General features: G+C 41.1%; 1 protein-coding gene across 3 annotated transcripts in view; it reads right to left on the reverse strand.

Annotated features, from left to right (window-relative positions):
• Positions 1 to 6,030: 6,030 nt before the first annotated feature.
• Positions 6,031 to 22,162, reverse strand: part of nisch (nischarin) — a 31,534-nt gene continuing 15,402 nt past the window's right edge. Inside the window, exons 14-21 of one of the 3 annotated variants that reach the window (XM_042089265.1) lie at positions 20,010 to 20,116; positions 19,789 to 19,862; positions 15,506 to 16,834; positions 14,895 to 15,081; positions 14,378 to 14,528; positions 14,038 to 14,166; positions 8,089 to 8,250; positions 6,031 to 7,638 (exon numbers count right to left, since the gene is read on the reverse strand). In XM_042089265.1, the coding sequence (XP_041945199.1) occupies positions 6,998 to 7,638; positions 8,089 to 8,250; positions 14,038 to 14,166; positions 14,378 to 14,528; positions 14,895 to 15,081; positions 15,506 to 16,834; positions 19,789 to 19,862; positions 20,010 to 20,116 (2,780 nt within the window). In that variant the 3' untranslated portion in view covers positions 6,031 to 6,997. Of the gene's footprint in view, positions 7,639 to 8,088; positions 8,251 to 14,037; positions 14,167 to 14,377; positions 14,529 to 14,894; positions 15,082 to 15,505; positions 16,835 to 19,788; positions 19,863 to 20,009; positions 20,117 to 22,162 lie in introns of those variants that run through there. The other 2 variants (XR_006031213.1, XM_042089266.1) reach the window with 2 other exon arrangements.

Genomic DNA, 22,162 nt, shown 5'->3' on the forward strand with positions numbered 1-22,162 from the left:
CACTTCTAGCTCCAGCCTAGCATAGATCATTGAATTGGATTAGACCATTAGCATCTCGCCTGCTAGCATCACGTTTAAAAGTGACTAAGATTTCCAGTAATTTTCCTATTTAAAACTTGTCTCCTCTCAAGTTAGAAAGTGTAATAAGACCAACAGAAAATGAAACGTGGCGATTTTCTAGGCTGATTTGACATGGTATCCCATGACTCATAGAAAGGCTGGATGAACTGGAGAAAGGTAAAAATCAATTGTTTAAAGGATATCCGGTATTTAGCACTTTGAGTCCCTTTTCTGGTTTATTTTGGATGAACTAGAGTGGTGGACACCGAAATTTTGACGATTGGTCCTGTCTCGACTTTTCTGACTCGTTTTGAATCGCCTTTGACTACTTCAGAGTGGCTGCCTACAGGCATGCACAAACATGTCCTAAAACAACCATTAACGTTCATTTTCAAAACTGTGCAACTCACCGAGTGGTTAGCCTATTATGGTGGTGTCATCAGCAAACTTAATGATGGTGTTTGAGGTATGAGTTGCCATACAGTCATGAGTGTACAACAAGTACAGCAGGGAGCTTAACACACATCCCTGCGATGCACCAGTGCTGAATGTTAGAGTGGAGGAGTGCAGAGAGAGGAACTGATCAGCCTGGATGGAACTGATCAGCCTGGATGGAACTATGGTGTTAAAAGCGGAGCTGTAGTCGATGAAGAGCATCCGTACATAGATTAGATTAGATTAGATTTAACTTTGTCATTGTTGAGTACAAGTACAGAGACAACGAAATGTAGTTTGTGTCTAACCAGAAGTGCAAAAAAGCAGAAAAGTGCAATGTGATATAAAAAGTAGTTGGTGCACAGACAGGACAAAAGATATAGTGCAGTGTAGACAGTAGGATACAGTTGTTTTCAGAAGGTGGTTTACTGTAGAGAAGTATTAGAATTGCGTTTCCGAGGAACTGCAAGAGTGGGTTTGATCATGAGCATGGAACTCGGCTTCATCCAAGGATTCCAACGGTACCTCATTTATGAAAATCGGACATACGGGTCAAAAGTTACATGCACACACCTTCAGAGACACAGACAGCCCAGCCCAGGCCATTAGGTAGCTACCAGATGGCTTAGAACTCTGCCAGGTGCATGAACTGAACTGGAATTTGAAGTAAAGGTGATATAACAGATGTATTTTATTTCTTCTCATTGGTACAATGATTAAAATGGCTGAATTTATTAAAAGGGATAAAATTGTACGTTGAAAGTGTTGTTGTTGTTACACGGGCGCCGCCATGTTGGATTTCAACAATCGGCTACGTCACTGGCATGGTAAGCTACTCTGCACTAGCACTAGCAGCCATAGCAGATGAGTCTGAGGCTAGCTGACATGGCTGAGGAAACTAACATCAGGCCTAGCTGAGTTACATATTGGCCATAAGCCGTTTATCATAGGCTAGCCTAAATCACAAAATCTCATACAAAATGAAACCAAACTAGTGAAACAAAGGCGAACACTTTAACAGGGGAAATTAATTGGGCATGAATCATACTGAACGCTATTTTGTCAATGAGCAGAAACACACACGACATTCAAACTATTGATAAGATGTGCACTATGGAAACTGGTCTGTAACTTTGGACGAAGAAATGCCATTGACTCGCCATATCCTGACTTAAAAAAAACTTTTCTTGCTTACTTTATCGCAAACTTGGTGGGGCAGCTTGTAGTCTTTTTCAATTCATAGAAGGGCGAGCCCGATGTGCCATGGAGCCTAAGTTTCAACTTCGGCTTCGTTCACCCAATGCAGTCACTGGGCAATTACAAAGTCCGGGAAGGTTCGTTCAATCGTTTAAAGTTTTAAGTGCAGTAGCCTATCTGTCCCCTTTGGAATAATATCTTGAAGTAGCCTCAGATGAGGTCCAGTGTTAGATAGGCTACCATACGATCCAACCTAGGAAAGGGCTAGCAGCTAAACACCTTGGAAACACTCTTATGTCAAACTCCACAAGCTCCAAATGCTATTGCATTGTCTGTGGACCTGTTTGGCCTATAAGCAAACTGGAGTGGATCTAATGTAGAAGACAGGGAGGATGTAATATGATCTTTAACTAACCACTCAAAGCACTGTAACACCCACCAACGCAATAACTTCCCACCAATGTAATAAACCACCAACGTAATACAAATTGGCACAAAATCAGCACGTTTTAAACGTAATAATCCTGCCAACGTAATAATTTCCCACCAACGTAATAACCCAATTTCCCACCAACGTTTGCAGGAAGTTATTACGTTGGTAGGAAGGTTAAAAAATGATTACATTAACTTCCCACCAATGTAATAAATCACTGATTTAGTGATATTATATATGTTTTATCAGTTGTAAGGGTATAGTTGTCAATAATTGTCACCATCTAAACCATCTCATGACCATAAAACTTTGTACAACACCCCCAATCCTTTACTTATACCTCAACTTATTATTCAACACCTTTACTAGGAGCCAAGCAAAGCTACATACATAGATACATTATTTCACTTAAATAAATGTCATAATTGCAGTCTGTGGCAGCCCTAGAACCATATAGTAAATATTTTTTAAATGTAGTATATTTATAGGGACTCTTCATGCAAAGTTGATTTGTCATCCATTGTGTCTTTGCCTTACACATAGTTCAACACCTTTAGTAGGTGCCAAGCAGATTACTGCATGATATCATTGTTTTTCTACCTTTAGTTATTTTTATCACCTTTTTACTGGGGACCAAGCAGATGTGAATGCACCATTGTGTTTCTGCCTTCTCTTACTCGGGGCCAAGCAGTAAAGCTAAAATGTTTCTACTCTTCTGACTTATGTTTTGTTAATAAATCGAGGTGTCCCAATATACAGAATTAATGGACAAGGCAGAGGCAGAGGCAGAGCAGATCTTCTTGACTTTAAGGAGATAGGTAAATTACCCCCAGAGCATGAAAGGCTAGATGATGGGACTGGCATAGAAGCCACACTCAGGAGCAATGGGACAAAGACCTGCCGATTAAAGTACAACCAAACAAAGCTACAGCGACGGCGCAAGTCATTAAAAATGGTGAAGGAAGCTGTGCCCATGTGCCAATGTTCTGGTAAAGTTTACACAGAGCATTTTTGTACAGGAAGATTTTGGATCTAAACTAAAACTAATTGCAACAGAAATCATTTTTGGAAATCCAAGTGGTGGAATTGGCATCATTTGTGCATCTAGGTCAAAGGCCAAAAGGCCAGTAAAATGTACTTATGGCAGTTATACTGAACTTATTGTACATTGTGATATGCTAATTAGGTCATTTTTTCCATAAAAGGATGTAACTTGGTACACTTGTACAGTGTGGAGCTCCAGTGTGGAGGACGCTGAGATGGTTGGAGAATGTGGGAGTCAGCAAAGGGGCTTTGAATGTCAGGCATTGAAAAGAAGTTGCTCTTTGACTTGTACTATTATGACCGGCGCGCTAACAAAGTGGCGGTCATATAGGTTTAGTCAGTTTTTTTTTTTCGGATTTTTTTTTCTTCCTTTAATGAATGTTAGTCAACGATTTCCAGGACACTTTGATCTGTTGCCCACCTGCTGCATTGGGCCCTCAAAAAAGAGGTAGGCCGGACACAGTTATCTGTGAATATCTCGAGAATTTCTCCAGTGTAACTTGTTCTATACCAGACCGAATGCAAAAAATAAAAACATTTCTTGAATTGATCACCATGAAGGATAATAGGCCTACAGACCAAACGTGACGATTTCGCTATATACCATGCCTATTTATACCAGCATGCAAAATTTGAGCCTCCTACATTTAGTTTAGTTCTTGCACTATGGGCTTGTGAACTTTGACAAAAAAGAGGCCGAACAAAATCGACACCCCCCTTCCCCCCATAAAACTGGCTCTATCTTGGAAAGTATTGATCTTACATAAAAGTAATTTTACAGTGTCTCCTGGATAACATAGGTACACCTGGTAATGTTTTCAGAATTTTTTGAGACCTAAGTGCGTGGGCCCTGGTTGAATTGACGTGGAATGACCCAATCGCTTTGTGCTGAGTTTTAGATAGCCAAGACAGAGCCCTAAGTGGCTCAAGTTATTTGAGCAAGGACTAGGACAAGGACGGAGCATTAGCAAGATACATAGGAGTGGTAACGCACACTTGTAATGACATGCTGTGCCTCGTCAGCGGCGAAAAAAGCAGTCAACTATGATGTTAGCCATCTGCTGCCTTAGGCATAAAAAAAAAATTCTTGGGTTCCGGTTTCCGACCGACCCTGTCAATTTATGTGCGACCCAAATTTATTTTATGAGCTTGGGGAAGAAATAACACTAAATAGTCTAGGCTACATTAAATAAATCCACAAATAAAAGGCGAACTATAATTACATTAATTACCCCTTGCGTTATGTATAGGGATGTATGCACAGCTGTTCACGAAGACGATTGTTTTCGTCACTTATCAAGGCACTCGCAATTTTGTCCAAACACCGCAACTTTTTCGCAAATTTGACCAATCATCGTAGTTTCACCGTGAAATTTCACCTACCACAACAGTCCCTCGCGCAGAATATTGAGCCAGATGGCACACTTACTTCTGCGCCTTCTGCATATGACACCAAAGACTGCCCTAACGTGTGCTCGTTCCTCTGCAGTTTTGATGACAATAAATAGAAGGCTAACGTTAATGATCTGCTTACTTGCATCTCTCAACCTGGTGTTGCTAACCTACCTAGGCTATGAAAGTAAGTTAATTAAGGCCTTAGTTTACTGACATTTGAGTAGGCTATGCAACCCATTGGCAAACGTTTACCTGGATATGTCCTTTTAGCTTATGTCATGTTTGCTAGCTTGTGGGCTTAGTTTGAGTAGTGCTACCAAAATCATAGAAATTAATAAAATTGCAAGACATTTACAGTACCTCTTCTATGATCCAAGAATGATTTCATTCGAGTGTTTTTTTTTTTACATTTATTTTAACTAATGACATAGAAGACATTCCCAATTGCATCCACATATCGTAATGCACTATGCAAAAAGTGATTTACACTCGTAGCCGAACAGTGAGATGCAAGCCTTCCAATCCACTCAGAAATGTAATTAGGCTACTCTCACGTCCTTAAAGGGGCAGGCAGTCAATTAGACGTACACCACCAATGTAATGACATTAAACAGAAGTGTAGTCAAATAGTTTACATCAATATGAAATTACTAGATACTTACTTGGCTATTAGTAATTATGCAGGCCACAGACTATGAATTATTAAAAAGATATGAACTTAATATGAATTACAAAATATATGAATGTATTGAAACATATAACGTGATGCCATCTCTTTAGGTGACTCTTTTTTGGACAGTTCTATGAAAGGTTATACTGCTTTGTGAATTACCTCAGTCAAAGCATTTTCACAAATAAAGTAGGCCTACTTTGATTTTCTGTAATCCTTACTGTTTACCTTTGATTATCCTTTTTTAATAAGCATCAAGATTATCAGTGTGATTTTGGTCTTACTAACCTTAATTTGCCCTAAAAAAAAAAAAAAAAAAAAAAAAAAAAAAAAAAAAAAAAAAACGCAACTATTTTTGCAATTTTCACTTCCTCCCGCAATTTCTCCACAAGAAACAGCTAAAAACACCGCAACTTCCATCCAGGCATTTTAGGTCGAAACAGTCTCAAAAAACCTCGTGAAATCCTGGAGGGACTGATTTTCTACCTATCCCTTACTGCCACTGGGGAAAAAAATAAATAAATAATAAAAAAAATTTTTTTAAATAAATAAAAAAAAATTCCCTACCGACCCATGGCCTCAACTGACAACCAACAGGAACCAAACCTTTTTTTTTTTTTTTTTTGCCTTATGAATTCATTGCCGGTATTGGCAGGCTAGCTAGTTTAATGAATGGATCTTCACCGTTTTTGTCCTAAATAAAAGTACTTATAGTCATCTAACAATAGGGCCCCAGATCAAAACATGTCAGAATGATCCTTAAAAGTTTATTGTAGGAAATAAAAATGTCAAGTGGTTTTCCTTCAACACATTTATTCACATATTTTTAGGTATAAAACAGGGACAGCAAAAAGTATGTGTAAGGACAGTGTGACAATCCCTTTAGCTTATGACAAAATATAGAAAAGCAATGGAAACAAAGGTGAATGCTCATAAACAAATGAACTATGTATAGGAAGAGGGATGTCACATTTTTTTCTGTGATGGTTAAGTTATATACAGTTTAAAGTGCATAATTAAAAATTCCTAAAGTAAATGGGGAATGTGTCCACCATCACAGCCCTGGAAAATAAGACGCATTGTTTTTGTAAACCACTGAGGAGATTAAAACATAACTATATAAAAAAAAAAAAACTGTACAGATGTACAGTGTCTGCATTTATAATACCAGAACTAATAAAACACTTCAAATTATATATCATACACAATACTTCATTAGAACTTACATAAACCATTGCTTATGTCCAAAAATTCACTTTGGAATAAAATATAATACTGATTTATAGAAATTTCCATCCCTCTCTCATGCATACACACACACACACACGCGCACGCACACACACACACACATCTTAGCATCATTACTATATTATACTGATTCTGATGCTTTGCTTAACCAGAAAGCAGAGAAGAAGAAAATTAAGCTGTGCAAGAAGCCAAAGACAACAACGACAAAAATTGACCCTGGTGGACTCTGTGCAAATTCCGATCTTTTGTGATACAAATGGCATCAAGGAAAGAGGTGAGAGTGAAAATAGTCTTTTGTACAGGTGTGGTGATGGGGATGCTTGAGAAAGGGTAGGACACTGATATCTGTGGAATCTGCTCAAGTTAATAAACAACTGTATGTTTTTAAGAACACGCATCTGCTTAAAAAAGTTATTTTTTAGGGTACTTGGGTACAGCATCTCCAACACAGTCCACTTTGCACTTGGATCCCTCAATGTTCTGCAGTAACAGTTCTGTAGCAATCAGCTACCAGCTCAGCCAGTCAGTTCCACTGGCAGCTCTCTGCTGCACAGTGCCTCCCACTGGCGAGCCAGCAACGAGATCAGCCTCTCTCGGCTGTCTGGCGCTGGCACAAACACACACCACTGCACCTCTCCATCATCTGGTCCTACAGCAATCGTTGTCCGTACTGCTCCCTCTGCAGCAGGCTGCTCAGAGAAGTGGTCCATGGTGAGGTGGCACAGCAGGTCAGGCCCTGCAGGCACATCATCGAACACCAACGTGAGTGCCTGGGGGTAAGTCTGGTATCCCATAAGCACACGGTCCAAGTCACGAATGCGCCGTGCATCGGCCAACCGGTATCGTTCACGTTGTGGTGGCTCCTTGGCAAAGTGAGGCAGTGGGTAACTGATGTGGTCTTCCTCCAGCAAGAAAATATCAGTTGCAGTCAAGATAAGCGTCTTAGGCAACAGGAGAGGTTGGGGGGGCTGTGAGGGTCCTTGGAGCTGAACTTCAAATACCAATAGGTATAGTAGAATGTGAAAGGAACGAGGGGGCGAACCCTGTGGACCTTTCCGTTCTGCCACAACAAAGGTCAGGTCACCTATCTCCTCCTCACTAGGGTAAACAAATTTAACCTTACTGGAGTGGACCAGTTCATAGTTTTCCATTTTACCTGTAAGACAAAACAGCACAGTCAGTCCTGTCCATAACACTACACTGTATGACTGTACAGCCGTAAAAGATTGGAAATACAGAAATAAACTGTCCTGCCCAGATAAATTTCAGTCTGAAAAAGTCCATTTACGACAGTAGACTTTGAATAATTTATCCAGGAACCCTGACAATAATTATAAACACGAGATTTAAAAGGAGCTATGTTGATATCTGTAGGCTTTAAGTTGTCTTAAACGAAGCAACATAGCACATGCACAAGTGGTGTTACAAGAAAACTGGGGACAGCACTGGGATTTGCATGCCAACTTCAGTGGATATCTGGACAATACAGAGCACAGGTATTTTTCTGATAACATCCAAACTGTTGCTATTTCTAGGTAATTTCTGGATGTTTTAAACTACAAAAACTCCACATAGCACCTTTTAACTTAATTGTCTTTAACTGTACCTGTGCTTTTGTTGCCGAATTGTGCATAGAAATCCTGCTCAGAAGGCTCAGGAGAGGGCACCTTCTCCAACAGTGAGAGCACAGTCATGAGCTGCTGCAGGAAACGGTGGGTCCCATAGCTGTCCCTGCTCAGACAGCTGATGATGTGGTCTGCTGACTGACCTGTTTCACCACAAAAAAAAAAAGAAAAGGTGTCACAAAACACATAAGCATAATCATGTGTTCGTTGCCATGGCACCGCCGCGTTCGGATGCCTTTTTGGTTGCTCCGCAATTAGGTAACCCCTAATTTTTTGCACTTTTCCACTGCACTGATTACGTATGATGGCGTTACACTCAGAAACATCGGAAATGAATTGCCTTTTTTTGTTTCGAGATGTTTTAATCGACGATTCTACCTGGCCGACTGAGATTCTCCGAGATGCATCATGGAACCATGGAGACGCATCTCAGCGCAGAAGGAAAAAACACAGAGGAAAACGAGCCGGGGCCCATAACAGATTGAGGAATAGAGCTCATAGGCCTCCACTGCCTAGCATTCTCCTAGCCAATGTCCAGTCTCTTGTAAACAAGATGGATGAACTAAGAGCGAGGATACAGTTTCAAAGAGACATCAGGGACTGTAACATTCTATGCTTTACTGAGAAATGGCTAACTGAACTTGTACCGGACTGTGCCATCACTCCGGTGGAGTTTTTCTCTGCTGCTCGCTCTGACAGGACTGAGGAATCTGGAAAATCGAAAGGTGGCGGTGTTTGCATCATGACGAACAGCAAGTGGTGTGATCCTAGAAATGTCACCGTTCTCTCAAAGTCCTGCTCGCCTCATCTAGAACATCTAGCGATCGTCTGTCGACCCTTCTACCTGCCCCGTGAGTTTACTTCGGTAATATTCAACGCTGTCTACATTCCTCCCTCCACAAGCCAACACAGATGCTGCAGTTTCAGAATTGCAAGAAGTGTTAAATATACAACAACACACGCACCCTGAAGCTGCGCTTATTGTGGCCGGTGATTTCAATCAAGTACATCTGAACCGGTTCATGCCTGAATTTATTCAACACATTCACTTCCCTACACGTGGTGACAACACACTGGATCACTGCTCCACAGCTCAAGAACAGTTACAAAGCTAAGTCTCTACCAGCTTTCGGAAAATTAGATCATGCTGCTGTTTTCCTACTGCCTATGTACAAACAGAGAAGTCAGAGGGACCCCCCAGTGACGAAGGAGGTCAAGCGCTGGACTGACCAATCGGAAGCCAGGCTACAGGACGCCCTTAGCAACGTTGACTGGGAGATGTTCAAGACGAACTCTGCTGACATCAATGAGTTTACGGAAGTATCATTGAGTTAAATCAATATGCTAACTGATTCCATCATCCCAACTGTAAAGATCCGAAGCTTCCCTAACCAGAAGCCATGGGTGGATAGAGAAGTGAGAACGGTATTAAAAGACACGCACCATCACTTATAATGCTGGGCTTATTTCAGGGGATATGACGGATTACAAAGCAGCATCTTATAGTTTACATAGAGCTATTAAAGATGCTAAGCAGCGCTATAGAGACAAAGTTGAAGCTGATTTCTTGGAGGGTGATCCAGCACGAGTGTGGAAAGGACTCCGAACCATCACTGGCTTTGAAAGAAAGTCCCCTCCTATGATGAATGTGAGTAAAGCCCTCCCTGATGAACTTAATGCTTTTTATGCTCGCTTTGACATGAAAAACACAGACCATCTTGCACTAGCTGCAGCATGTGAAGCAAATGAGGATGCACCTTTCTGTGTCTCTGAGGTCGATGTGAGCAATGCCTTTAGGAGGGTTAATTGTAGAAAAGCTGCTGGACCGGATGGAATTTCTAACAGGGTTTTGAAATCCTGCGCTGCTCAGTTAGCTCCTGTGTTCACTTATATCTTTAACACATCATTGGCTCAAGAGACAGTTCCTACTTGCCTCAAGCAGTCTGTTATTGTTCCAGTACCGAAAAACAAAAGGTCCATCATGTCTGAATGACTACCGCCCAGTAGCCCTGACGTCTACAGTGATGAAGTGTTTTGAGAAGCTTGTGAAAAACATTATCTGCTCATCCCTCCCTGCCTCCTTCAACCCCCTCCAATTTGCTTACAGAGCCAACAGGTCTACAGAGGATGCCATCTCAAACCTCATGCACACCACCTTAACTCACCTGGAGGAGGGGAATGGGAATTATGTGAGGATGCTGTTCATTGACTTTAGTTCAGCATTCAACACGATAGTACCTCTCACCTTGGTCACAAAGATGAAGGCCTTAGGACTGAACACCACCCTGCGTCACTGGATATTTGACTTTCTCACCAACCGTTCACAAGTGGTTTGAGTGGGGGGTCTGACATCTGACACATTAACCATCAGCACTGGTGCTCCCCAAGGCTGTGTTTTGAGTCCACTGCTGTACAACATCTACACACATGACTGCAAAGCCAACAGTAGTCATACCTCCATCATCAAGTTTGCAGATGACACAGTGATCTTGGGCCTGATTAGTAACAACAATGAACAGCTCTACTTGGATCAAGTTGATCATCGAGAGCATCGTGTCCAGCTGCATCACAGTGTGGGGCGGAAGCTGCACAGATCAGAACAGGAAGACCCTCCAGCGCATTGTTAACAAAGCTAAGAGGATCATTGGAGCACCACTCCCCTCCCTGCAGGACATTTACACCACCCGCCTCACCCGCAAAGCACTAATGATCGTCAAGGACACAACCCACCCTGCACACGAACCTGCCCCCCTGCCCCGACTTGACTTGACTTGATGAGGTGGCACAGTGGTGTCAATCTAACAGCTTGACACTGAATGTCAATAAAACCAAGGAAATGGTAGTGGATTACAGAAGGCAGCAGCAGAACTACAGTTACACCCCACTAATGATCAGTGGGCAACCTGTAGAGAGAGTCACAAGTTTTAAATACCTTGGTGTCCACATTACTGAAGACTTAACATGGACTGTTAACACTCAATATGTTCTGAAGAAGTCCAGACAACGACTCTACTTCCTTCGTTAGCTAAGGAAATTTAAAGTTTCTACATCCATCATGGAGGCCTTCTACACTTCAGCGGTTGAGAGTGTTCTAACTGGTAGCATCATCACCTGGTATGGGAACTCCACAGTTAGAGATTGTAGTACTCTGCAGAGTAGTGCGCTCAGCTGAACGTACTATAAGAACTCAACTCCCTGCTCTACAAGATATCTATTCCAGAAAAGTACTCCTAAGAGCCCAAAAGATCCTGAAGGACTCTTCTCATCCTAACAATGGATTATTCCTACCGCTGAAATCAAGAAGATGCCTATGTAGTCACAAAGCCAGAACTGAGAGACTCAGGAGAAGTTTTTATCCCCAGGCCATCCAAACTCTGAACTCACACTATACTGACTTTGCACTCATTCACTCCTCAGCACTCATGACCCCCCCCACACACACACACACCCACCTACATGACTTTTACATCCCTCTCCCTATGCTACAGACCTTTTATTTATATTCTTATTTCATCACACGTCAAAACACACACACACACACACACACACACACACACATCTGACTTTCTCCAACTTTTGCACATCTCCATAGAACTTTTTATTTATTATTTTTGATTTCTCCTCCATCTATCTACCCATGTCCTTGATTGCCTAGCCCCTTGAGCCGTGGATCTGCCCAAGGTTTCTTGCTTGGTAAGGGAGTTTTTCACCATAATTTCACTGCATTTCTTACTTACAGTAACTATATGCCTGTGACAAACTTCCTTGTATCCTTGTATCATAATAGTAACATAAGCATGATAGTTGCTACATAAACAACCGGTCACCTTTATTCTGAAATAAATTGTCTAGTTTAACATACTATGAGTACTGCATGTTACATGCCAACTAGATTAACAAACGAGTTTTCTGGCACACTAAGGGCTGTACGACAAAGTTATGTTTAGGAGCAGTTTAGGAGTATCTGTGTGACATACCCCTTTGCAAGTTCATTGTTTTCCTTTTGAGTTGCCTTGGTTCTGCAGGAATTAGGTCTCTTAAAGTCATGCTACAGGAAACCATGTTTTCTTGTTGGCTTTGAAATAAGATATGTCAATGTGACTAGGGAATGTACAAAGCTTGTCAAGGTAGATCATTCCCTTGAAAATTACATGGTTTCTGCATGATGACTGCGTTCATTTATTATGCTACCTACCCTGTTAACATTAAACTGCAAATAGCAATCTGAATCAATGAGAGAGCCATAAATCAAAATAAAAGCAGTTGCAAAATCATGACATTTGAAAATGAGCCAATGGATTTTTTCAATGAAAAAAAACCTTGCAGAGTTTACAAAAGGGAATTTTATAAATTGAATTGAAATTAAATTTCAAAGTGCATGGCATGACTCATTTAAAGGTAGGCTATTTGCTAGTATTAGGTTTCTCCAGGACGTCTATAAGCCCTTGAGCCAGACCCCCTAATTTTGGTCTATCGGTACCATTTGGGGGGAATAAGTCTCAGTGATTTTTGACAAGGTATGTCACCCTAGATTAATTAGATGTGATGTGATAGCATTGTATTTAGGGTAGCTTTTTGTATTTTATCAGCCAGTTTAGGTTTATTGTATGGTGGGGTAACGTCACTTCTGTTGATGATCAAATAAAACAGAGAGCTACCTCGCTACTCCCTCCCTCTCTCTCCCGTGCAATTGAAACTCTCCTAAACGTGCATCTCGTCGATTATTGGTTGGAACACTTTATTTTGCCTTTGAGTGGTTGGCAACACTTGTTGAGTGGTTGGCAAAAATTGATTTTGTGTACAGACCTCGGAGCCTAGGCTGCCTACAGAGACACGTTTTTTTTGATGGCTTGCATATGGGGCAGGCAGCTAAAGGATCATTAGGAAATATTAGATGAATGTGATAATTTATGTTTGGTAAGATGCCATCACTTGGGTGTTATAGGGTGGTATAAAGTCTACCAAAATATAGGTCCAATATTAGATCTGATAAGGTAGCATAAAATGCACTTGTTTACGTACACGTCCATGCCAAATCAGTAACTGTATTTGTGTGCCCATGTTTTAGGGACATTGGAAATGGACCTCTTGGCCAGACGGACCTGCAGAGCAAATCCCAAATTTGCCAAATTTCCCAGGCTATCTAAATTGCACAGAAATCTTGTAAAAGAACGAAAAAAATAACGTTATTAACCGGTTACCATTATTTTAGATAAACGATTCTGTTCCGGAACATAAAATTTTTTAAAGATTCTGGTTTCGTTTCTGTTCCTAGCAAAACATCAAAAGTTTCTGGTTTTCGTTTTCGTTCCGTGAATCGGTTCAAAGCCTTGCCCTTCACACTAATTCACACATGTGAATTAGTTTTGATAATCTCTGAAGACGATGTGACAATGTAACATTACACTATTAGATGCAACTAGTAGGCTATTGCACAATTGCTGTGAAGCAATTTGTGGTTCTTCTTGTAGGGGGAGAGCGAGATTGCCGTAGATGTGAAGGGTACGGCTGAGAAGCGGCCTCATTCTCCATATAACAATTTAGTTTCCCATGAAAATGACTTAAAAGCTTTTATGTATAAGGTAGACACGTGCATAGGATGCCTTTAAATAATGAGATTGGATAATTCTCCACCATTATATATCTAGGAAGGAAGCGACATGATAATAGTCCTATGCTATCGTCTTTGGTATGACAAAATTACATTTCATGACTTTCAATGGATTTACTGAATTGCATGATTTCTTCAGACCTGGAAAATTGGATTTTACAATTCCATGACCATGGGAATCCTGTTTTTTGTTTCTTCAGAAAACTATTTTCCATGTAAAACTGTGAGTGGCATTAATGGTCTACATTAAAACTTTCTAAAGAGGATGCTAATGATGTGCAGTTGTCCATATAACAGCACTATTAATCAAGTGACTTACCCACCACTCTGAAGTACTGGTCAAATAGGCCCACATTAATGCTGTGCAGATCATTGAGGTTCATGGCAAAGCAGTAAGAGATGATGAAATCTGTTTCTGCAATCTCAGAAGGTTGCCAGCTCCATATATCTGGAGACGAGAAACCGCCACATGAATGAACAGTGAGATAGACTTGAGGAAAAGCTATGGAAAATGTAGATAGGAGTATTTGCACATCAACATTTTAATCATAGCTGCCTATGCTGACATGACATAGTGGCATTGAAAAAGTGACTATACTAGATCCCTGCAAACAAACAACTGTTTTTGTATAGTATGATGCACAACAACTGTATCTTACGTGCTTGGTCACTTAGAGTGGAGGCCGTATCATCAAGTATGAAATAGAGGGCTTTGGTAGATAACATGATACAAGCAGTCATCTCCATTTCAGGGGACTTGTAGAACAGCACGGAGGACCAAATAATGTGCTTTAGCTCCTCATTCTCTACCTAAATGGAAAAAATCTGGTCAGCTTCAACAGCCATAAAACTGCATCAATAGTCAATATGAAAGGATAATAAAAAGGATAAGTTTGAGCATTCACGACTTACAACACTGAAGATTCAGTGGACTAGAAATAAAATAACTAAATTTATACAAGAGACCGAATTATAAAACCTTTGCATAGAATTGTAAAGGTATTTGTAAACTTTTTTTTTGCTGAATTTTTGCTTGAAAGCTGAAGTATTTTCAAAGTACATGATATGAGAAGAATTTAATTAAGCATATTAATTAACCACCCACTATTTAGATTAAACCACTTGTCAGTCAAATGAGTGATGTAAAGAGGCTGTTGACTTAGTTTTAGGTGTTACCTCAGCAATACTGCTATGGAAGAATTCAACCAGCTCATCTCCCCTCAGACTGGAGAGGTAGTGGAGAGAGGGGGACAGGTTCAGGTGTGGTGGACACTGATTCTCCTCAGAGAGTTTCAGTATGAGTGCCTCAGAAGGGTAGTGCACTGAGAGGGTCAGAAGAGGCTTCTGTATTCCTTGAACACCACTGAGGAAGAATTAAAAGAGTGAGTAAAATATCTAGAGCAATACTGTGATCAAATTATGTTACATGTTTGACTTTGAAGGCAAGGTATGTTGAAAAGATCTAGTTCTCATACACACAGGTCTCATCATGACTAGTCTTCTAAAATGTCACTTAAACTTCAATTTCAAAATGAATAGATGATTTCATCAAAAATTGTGTGGTAAAAGTGTAAGGCACACACATCCCAGGCCAAAGTTGGATGGGTGCAGGATCCAGTTTGAAGGTATCACAAGAGGAAAAGAGATCCGCACAACAGATAGCTCCCCAAGCTTGAAATGTCACACAATGAAAAAAGATTATGAATGGGCGCTATCTGGTGTGCAGATAAATTTGTGTGTACATCTTACATTTAGGTAGCTGTCTGTCAGCAGTGCCTTTTGCTCACCTGCTCCTGTACCCTTTTTGGGGGACTTTGGTGGGTGGTGAGTGATGACCAGACCTCCTGTGGCAGTAGCTCTTGCTCTGGAGGAAAGCCACGGTCTTAATGTCCTTCAAACCAGTACGGTACTGGCTGAACTGCCTCAAGAACAGGAATTTGTCATGGGGAAGGATGAAGACTGTTGTGAGCTGCTGGGAGCCAGCCATAAGCTTCAGAATGTGTCCGTCATGGAAGCGGTGCACCGCTAGCGAGTTATGGCCAGGGCAGCCTTGTCTGGGACTCAGCAGCACTGCGGCCAGGGGCACCCGGGTAAGCCGTGAGCAGAGACGTGTACCCTGGCCCTCAGGCCCATCATGCTCTACCAGAGACAGGAAGTCCACCTTCAGCACACACAGATGACGGGGTGTGAGGAAGAGGATGCAAGGCACTGAGGCTAAGCCCTCTTCCACTCCATCAGTAGTCTCCACAGACTTAGACGGACACCAGTGTGAGAGAAAGTCAGCATGGGGTCGTAGTTGGCTCTCCGGGCCATGAGGGTCCAGCAGATAAGCGGCATGACCTACCTTAACTGCCCCGTCACTTTCCTCCCATTCCCAGGAGTGGAGATGCTGCCAGAGAAGCTGGGTCACAGACACCGGCCTGCTGGGCGCATTCTGCTCTAGCTTTGCCAGGCTCTTGAGCAGAGCACCCATCTGCATGTGTACCTCCTTCAAGCCCCCACTATCTGCAAAGAAGTGCCAGCGGGTGGCATTAGAGCTCAACCTGAGTGAAAGGCAGGTATCGGGGACACAGAACCACAGCGCTTCCACATTCGAGTATGGCACAACCATTTCCACCTCAAGGCCCTCCAGCAACTCAGTCACAGTGGCTGGCTGCTCAGCACGGCGGATGCATAAAACAGTCAATAGACGCTCTGTCAGAACAAGACAGCAGGCTTGTTGACTCACGCCTTTTCCCACCCGTACGCAGTGTGCCCACAACATTTTACTGATGTGTTGGTTGGCCTCTCTATCCACAGGCCCCTGTTCCTCAGCCTGTAATGGAGAAGAAGGGGGGGATGACAGCGCAGAACCATCCTCATTGCAGTCTGGCCCCATCTCAAAGTAGCCATCTCCTGAGTACTGGCCTGCTCCCTGGTTAGTGGGTTCAGAATTTAGGGCCTCTCCAGGGACAGTGGAGTCTCGGTCATTCTCCTGTGCGACCTTGCTGATGAGAGCAGACAACTGCTCACTGAACTCTGGGATAGCAGTTGTGTAGGACAGGAGCCAGCAAGGCAACACAGGGGTCTGCTGTCTGTCTGTCCAAAGGTTAAGGTCTTCTGCACAGCAGCAGCAGCTGATAAAGGAATGGAAGCATTAGAATCTCAGAAGTGCCCTTCAACATCTCTTTACAGTTTATAAACTACACCTTCAGTTAAAACTCTCCACTTGTGAACAAGATATTCTTGGAAGTCATCAGTGATATTAAGGGATCCTAAAATAAGATATGACTTTACACAGCTCAACATAATCCTTTCCAATCAAGAGCCCTCACATTGGAATCTCTAATCTAAGGAGGACCTTAACACTTTAAGACGCAGGACATGATTCTGATTCCTGTTAAAAAGTCAGTGCCATATTTCAGAAAGCGCAGTTAACCTAGTCTGACATAAACCCTGAATTTAAGGTTCAGTGAGCCATAACGACTTACTCTGAGTAAGGCTATAACACCCTAGATGTTTGCAAAGGAACTGCATATGGAATAGACCTACATCTTCAGAAACAAACTGAGGAAAACTAACAAGGAAATGTATTTCTTGGCACTCAAAATGGAGAAAACAAAGGCAGTCAATAAGAAAAACTGCATTTGAGATGGGAAAACTACAGAGAATTGTTTTTTGCAGCGTCACATACAGTGGGCATTACTTCAGATTGGCCGGCTTCACGCGCGATCACGCGACTTTAATTTGTATTTCTTCAGTGACGCTGCAACGACCCTGCAACAACCCAAACAACCACCAGATGGCAAATTTCAATAACCACAGAATGGACTTCGTTTGGTATGTTTTAGGAATCATTAGCCTACATGCTTTAGGCTACTTCAGCAGATTTCGTTAGTTTATTATTACCATTACTGATCACTAATTAACAAATAAAAGTAGCCTATTGTCTTTTTTCAGAAAATGTATTTTATTTCATTTCTGTAAATTGGACTTCTGTCCATTGTCTAACACCGAAAAAGCGGCCAACTGGGACTTAAGCAACCCAACATTACAGTCTTGAGTATTTTTAAGTAAACACACTTTATGGACAGAACTTGACAAAAGGTTTATCTATCTATTAATTACATGAAGTCTGTCTGTGTGTTATTCCCATATCTGTCATACCCTTCGTCCGATTGATTTCAAACGTGGCAGGTGCCTTGCTATGGGCAAGAGTGAGTGGAGTGCGAAGTTTGAGGTTGTTTGGATAAGAAATGCAAAATATATCACTAAATGTATCGGTAAAAGAAGCACACATTGGTTTTGCCGTTCTAGCCCCTGACCACTCCCCCTCTTACAGCACAGCACAGGACCAGAGAAAGGCAGCACTGAATCAGTGTAGCACAACACGGGTAGAAAGTCAAGATATAAGGTGTTTGGATGATTATCATGTCTGACCTCAACAATATAGAGTGCCTCTGTATGTGGTTTGCTTGCATGAAATGATTCTGCGGATTCTGCAACAACACGGCAACTCACACGGCGGGCAGCCTATGCAGTGGCTAAAAACGACATAAAAAATAATTTGTACTAAACTGACATTTCGAATAGCCCAGGCTACTTTGGACTGCCTTTAGACTTTGAATGAGCAAATGAAAGTTCCGACTGCAAGATCCCAAATTAAAATGAGCGATAATGGTCCCGAATTTAAGGACGTTTGAAGTTTCAGAATTCCACACATGAAAAGCATGACCAGCTACAGACAGCGAGTGGCAGATAGAATGTGGGTACCAGAGACTGTTTTTGAGTCACATCGTTGCGAATTTCATATGATGATGCATCATTCCACAAAATGGTTTGTCTTCTCCATCATCAAGTTATTCAATAGGCTAAACATATAGCCTTAACTCAAAACTGCTGTTAGGCTTATGTCATTTTGATCTGAATGTCACATGCAGCCATGCTTAAACTCAGCTTGTAATGTATTATAATCAGGGTTCCCACAAGTGTAATGTAAAATTCCATGACTTTTCCCTGACAAAACCCTGCATTTCCATTACTTACTATAATGAAAGGTACAATATACCGACCAATGATTTCAGAGCAGGCGTGTAACGTTTAAGAATTTGTTACTTTTTTAGAGCGGAAGATGAATAAATGGACCTTGAATGAACAAAGCTGGGCTACTCAAGCAACCAGTAAAGCTAATAAACAGATATACACCAATTCTGTGTGGAAATATATTTGTATTAATGTATTTTGGCAAGTAAATTCTAAACTGCTACAACAAAATTTCCTGATATTCCATGACTTTGCCCCAGAAATTATAAAATTCCCTGACTTTCCATATCTGGAATAGACTTCTGTGATATTCCAGAAATTGCATGACCGCTGAACCCTGTATAATATATTATCACCCGGAGAGAAGAAATACTCTTTTCTGATTGGCTGGCGGGGTGGCTTTTAATTCTGAATAACGGGACACCTATGAAGTAGATCTGGTAAAAAAAAGTTTAATCGCCATTCCAGATCAATGCTTATGATTGGTAACTATAACAACCATAGTAGGACGACGGTTGAGCCTGGAGGCAGGCTTCGCAACAATGGAATCAACTGTAAACAAGCTAACTGTCCATGCTATCACTGTTATAGGGCCAACGAAAGTTGTACAACAAGCTGAACTAGTGAGCTTATTTTTAAACGGAACCGCGCGTTTCCTTTGCTTTGCAGTGGCAACCGGGTGATAAGCGGGATAACAACCTTCGAGGTGTGTCCAGTTATACGGAATTAATGGACTCGGGCAGAGGCAACTCCGCTGCGTGTCGGGGAGTTCTTTGCCCCTTGCCCTCGTCCATTAATTCCGTATAACAGGACACCTCGGCGGCCGTTATCCCTTACATAATATTCAGTATTCATTATTGAATGCATTTAATTGGGTTTTCTACAGAATAACACGTTTGAACAGTGGCGCTACACTAGTTGGAATAGAATTGTGGACCGCACATTTGAAAGTAAGTAATTTCCACATAGATACCACCCGTTACAGCCCTTTATAATTAAAAATAATTCTTATGACCTGTTCCCATAAGCAGACTTGAAACAAACATACCTAGTGTTGTACTTCAACTGCTGATCCGTGGACATTTCACAAGAAATAAAGGGGTCATGTTGTTGGGTTGTAACCTGCAAGGAATTACATGAAACACACACTTCAAATCCTGCACAGGATGAATCAAATTAATAGCAAAACAGACAAGTATTTACAAAATGCATTGTATTTGCCTATGAAAGTGAACTCCATGAGATTAAGAAAAAGACTGCAAAAATTACCTGGGGTATTTTCTCAAAGGAGGTTTTCCAGCATGTTTGGGTAAGCACAGAATCCACAGGAGTCAACATTTTTTTGTCAGCGATGGCTTCTTCTTTTATAACTATTTCTAAAAGAAAAAAATACTGATCCTTAACACCAGGGGGAAAATACTCCAACTTGACCAACAATATGCTAATATAACATTCAGGTGCACATGCAAATGCAGCGCCACAGCTTAATTTGTTGTTGCTACAGACCATCAGCATTCCTGTAACTTAACTTCAAGGTCCCCTGAGATCAGAAATGGTTGGTGAAAAACACTGCTGTATGTTAACTGTTGCACAAGTGGGTAGTAATGAAGAAACTGAATAGGCTTGGCCATCCTAAATTAATTATCTGGAAGCATGTGACACTGGGTTTTTGGCACTCAACACCGCACTATGGTGATTTTCCAGAGTAATCATTTATTATTTTTGACTTCACATAGATATTGAATTATTGACCAAGTATGGACAATCAAGATTTATTTATTTTTATATATTTTTTATTTTGATTTTAAATTGTTTGGTGGTGTATTTGTTTGTGCTTTAGTATTGTTTGCTTGTTTGACTGTCTTCGAGATCATTCGGTGAGGCTGGTTGGTTGGACTGGTAATTACATTACATTACATTTGGCTGACGCTTTTTTAACCAAAGCGACTAACAACATGGTAAACAGTAAGTTTTAGAACAATTCTCACAATTTTAGGACAGTTTAAAAAAAAAAAAAAAAAAAAAAAAAAAAAAAAAAAACACATTAGAGTACAGTAACAATAAGTGCGTCGGTGAGTGCTGTATTTTAACAGTTACTTGTCAGTTTAACGGCTGGTGAGTGCTAGGATCAGTAAGACTTGTTGTAAGTGTTGCTATGAGAGTAGATGTTCTCTAAAGAGCTGGGTCTTCAGGAGTTTTTTGAAAGTGGAAAAGGATGTGTAATTGGATTGAAGGATTAATTGAAATCTCAACTAATGGAATTAGCAAATTACGAAGGCTGCAATTAATCGTACAGCTTGCGACTATAACTACTTAAGAGTATTTTAGGTTTACCAGAAGAGATGTACAAACAAGAAAACAAAAGTACTTTGCAAAACCTATTTTCACGCAGTTGCTACTTTCTAAGACAACACAATGAACATGTAGCAACCTTGAAAAAGTACCACTGGCAATGATTGTACAGCAAAAAAGGCTAGTTAAGCAATGTCAAAGAATGTATTACATTGTGAACACTGAACTGTAGCTTGACTTTCAAAAATGACACTGCAAATCAAAATGTAGCAAAAATCTGGAAAAATAAACGCGATTAGATATAGCCCTACTTCAGGTTGATAATTAGTGGTTACACCTGACTTGAGTCAGGAGGGGGAACTACCTGCAATTAGTGCAGGTTCCACAATAAGATGAGGAAAGGAAGCTGCTTGGAGGGAGGGAGACACAAGAGATGAGAAAATGCTGTGAGTGGCTGTGTCTCAAACCGCCTACTTGCACACTTCAAATACTTTAAATATAGTGCAGATATTGGGACAACACTAACCATCGAAAGGTGGGCACAATGCAAGTAAGAGCTCAGTGCACACTAGCAGTGTACTGATGGAAGTATGTGGTGAGACACAGCCAGTGTTTCAAAGGGTGCATCCCAAGCTCTATTTGCACGCAGCTTCTCTCATCTGTCCTCGGTGCTTCAGCTTGTGCCCCGGAAATCGTTCAAAGCTCGGTGTCTCATTTGTGTAATTGCAACCAGAGAAACTGAGAACGAGAAGAGAGGGCAGTGGTGGAAGGGCTGATACGCGAGGAAACACAAGAGCATCCTACAGTATGTGTTAGTGTTTCCAGTCGGAATAGTGAGATCATTAGTCCAAGCTGCCAAGGTGAAAAGTTCCCTCCCACGTCTGCCAACTTTCGGTTTCAAACAAGTTCGTAGTGATTTATTAGCGACAATAAATGAGTAGATTGACGAAGAAATTATCTTTATATGCTGGAAGAATTATGAGCTACCAACAAAAAAGCTGATGCCTGTATTGTTCACTTGTTGTATTGTCTTGTGAACTATCAAGCATTGCCTCATTATCAGGCTCAATAAGTGGGAATAGTCCATATTCATGATATTTTTAGGCTTTTGTATAAGTTCATATTCTCTA

Source organism: Alosa sapidissima, chromosome 4, assembly GCF_018492685.1.
Source record: "Alosa sapidissima isolate fAloSap1 chromosome 4, fAloSap1.pri, whole genome shotgun sequence".
Classification (NCBI taxonomy): Eukaryota; Metazoa; Chordata; class Actinopteri; order Clupeiformes; family Clupeidae; genus Alosa; species Alosa sapidissima.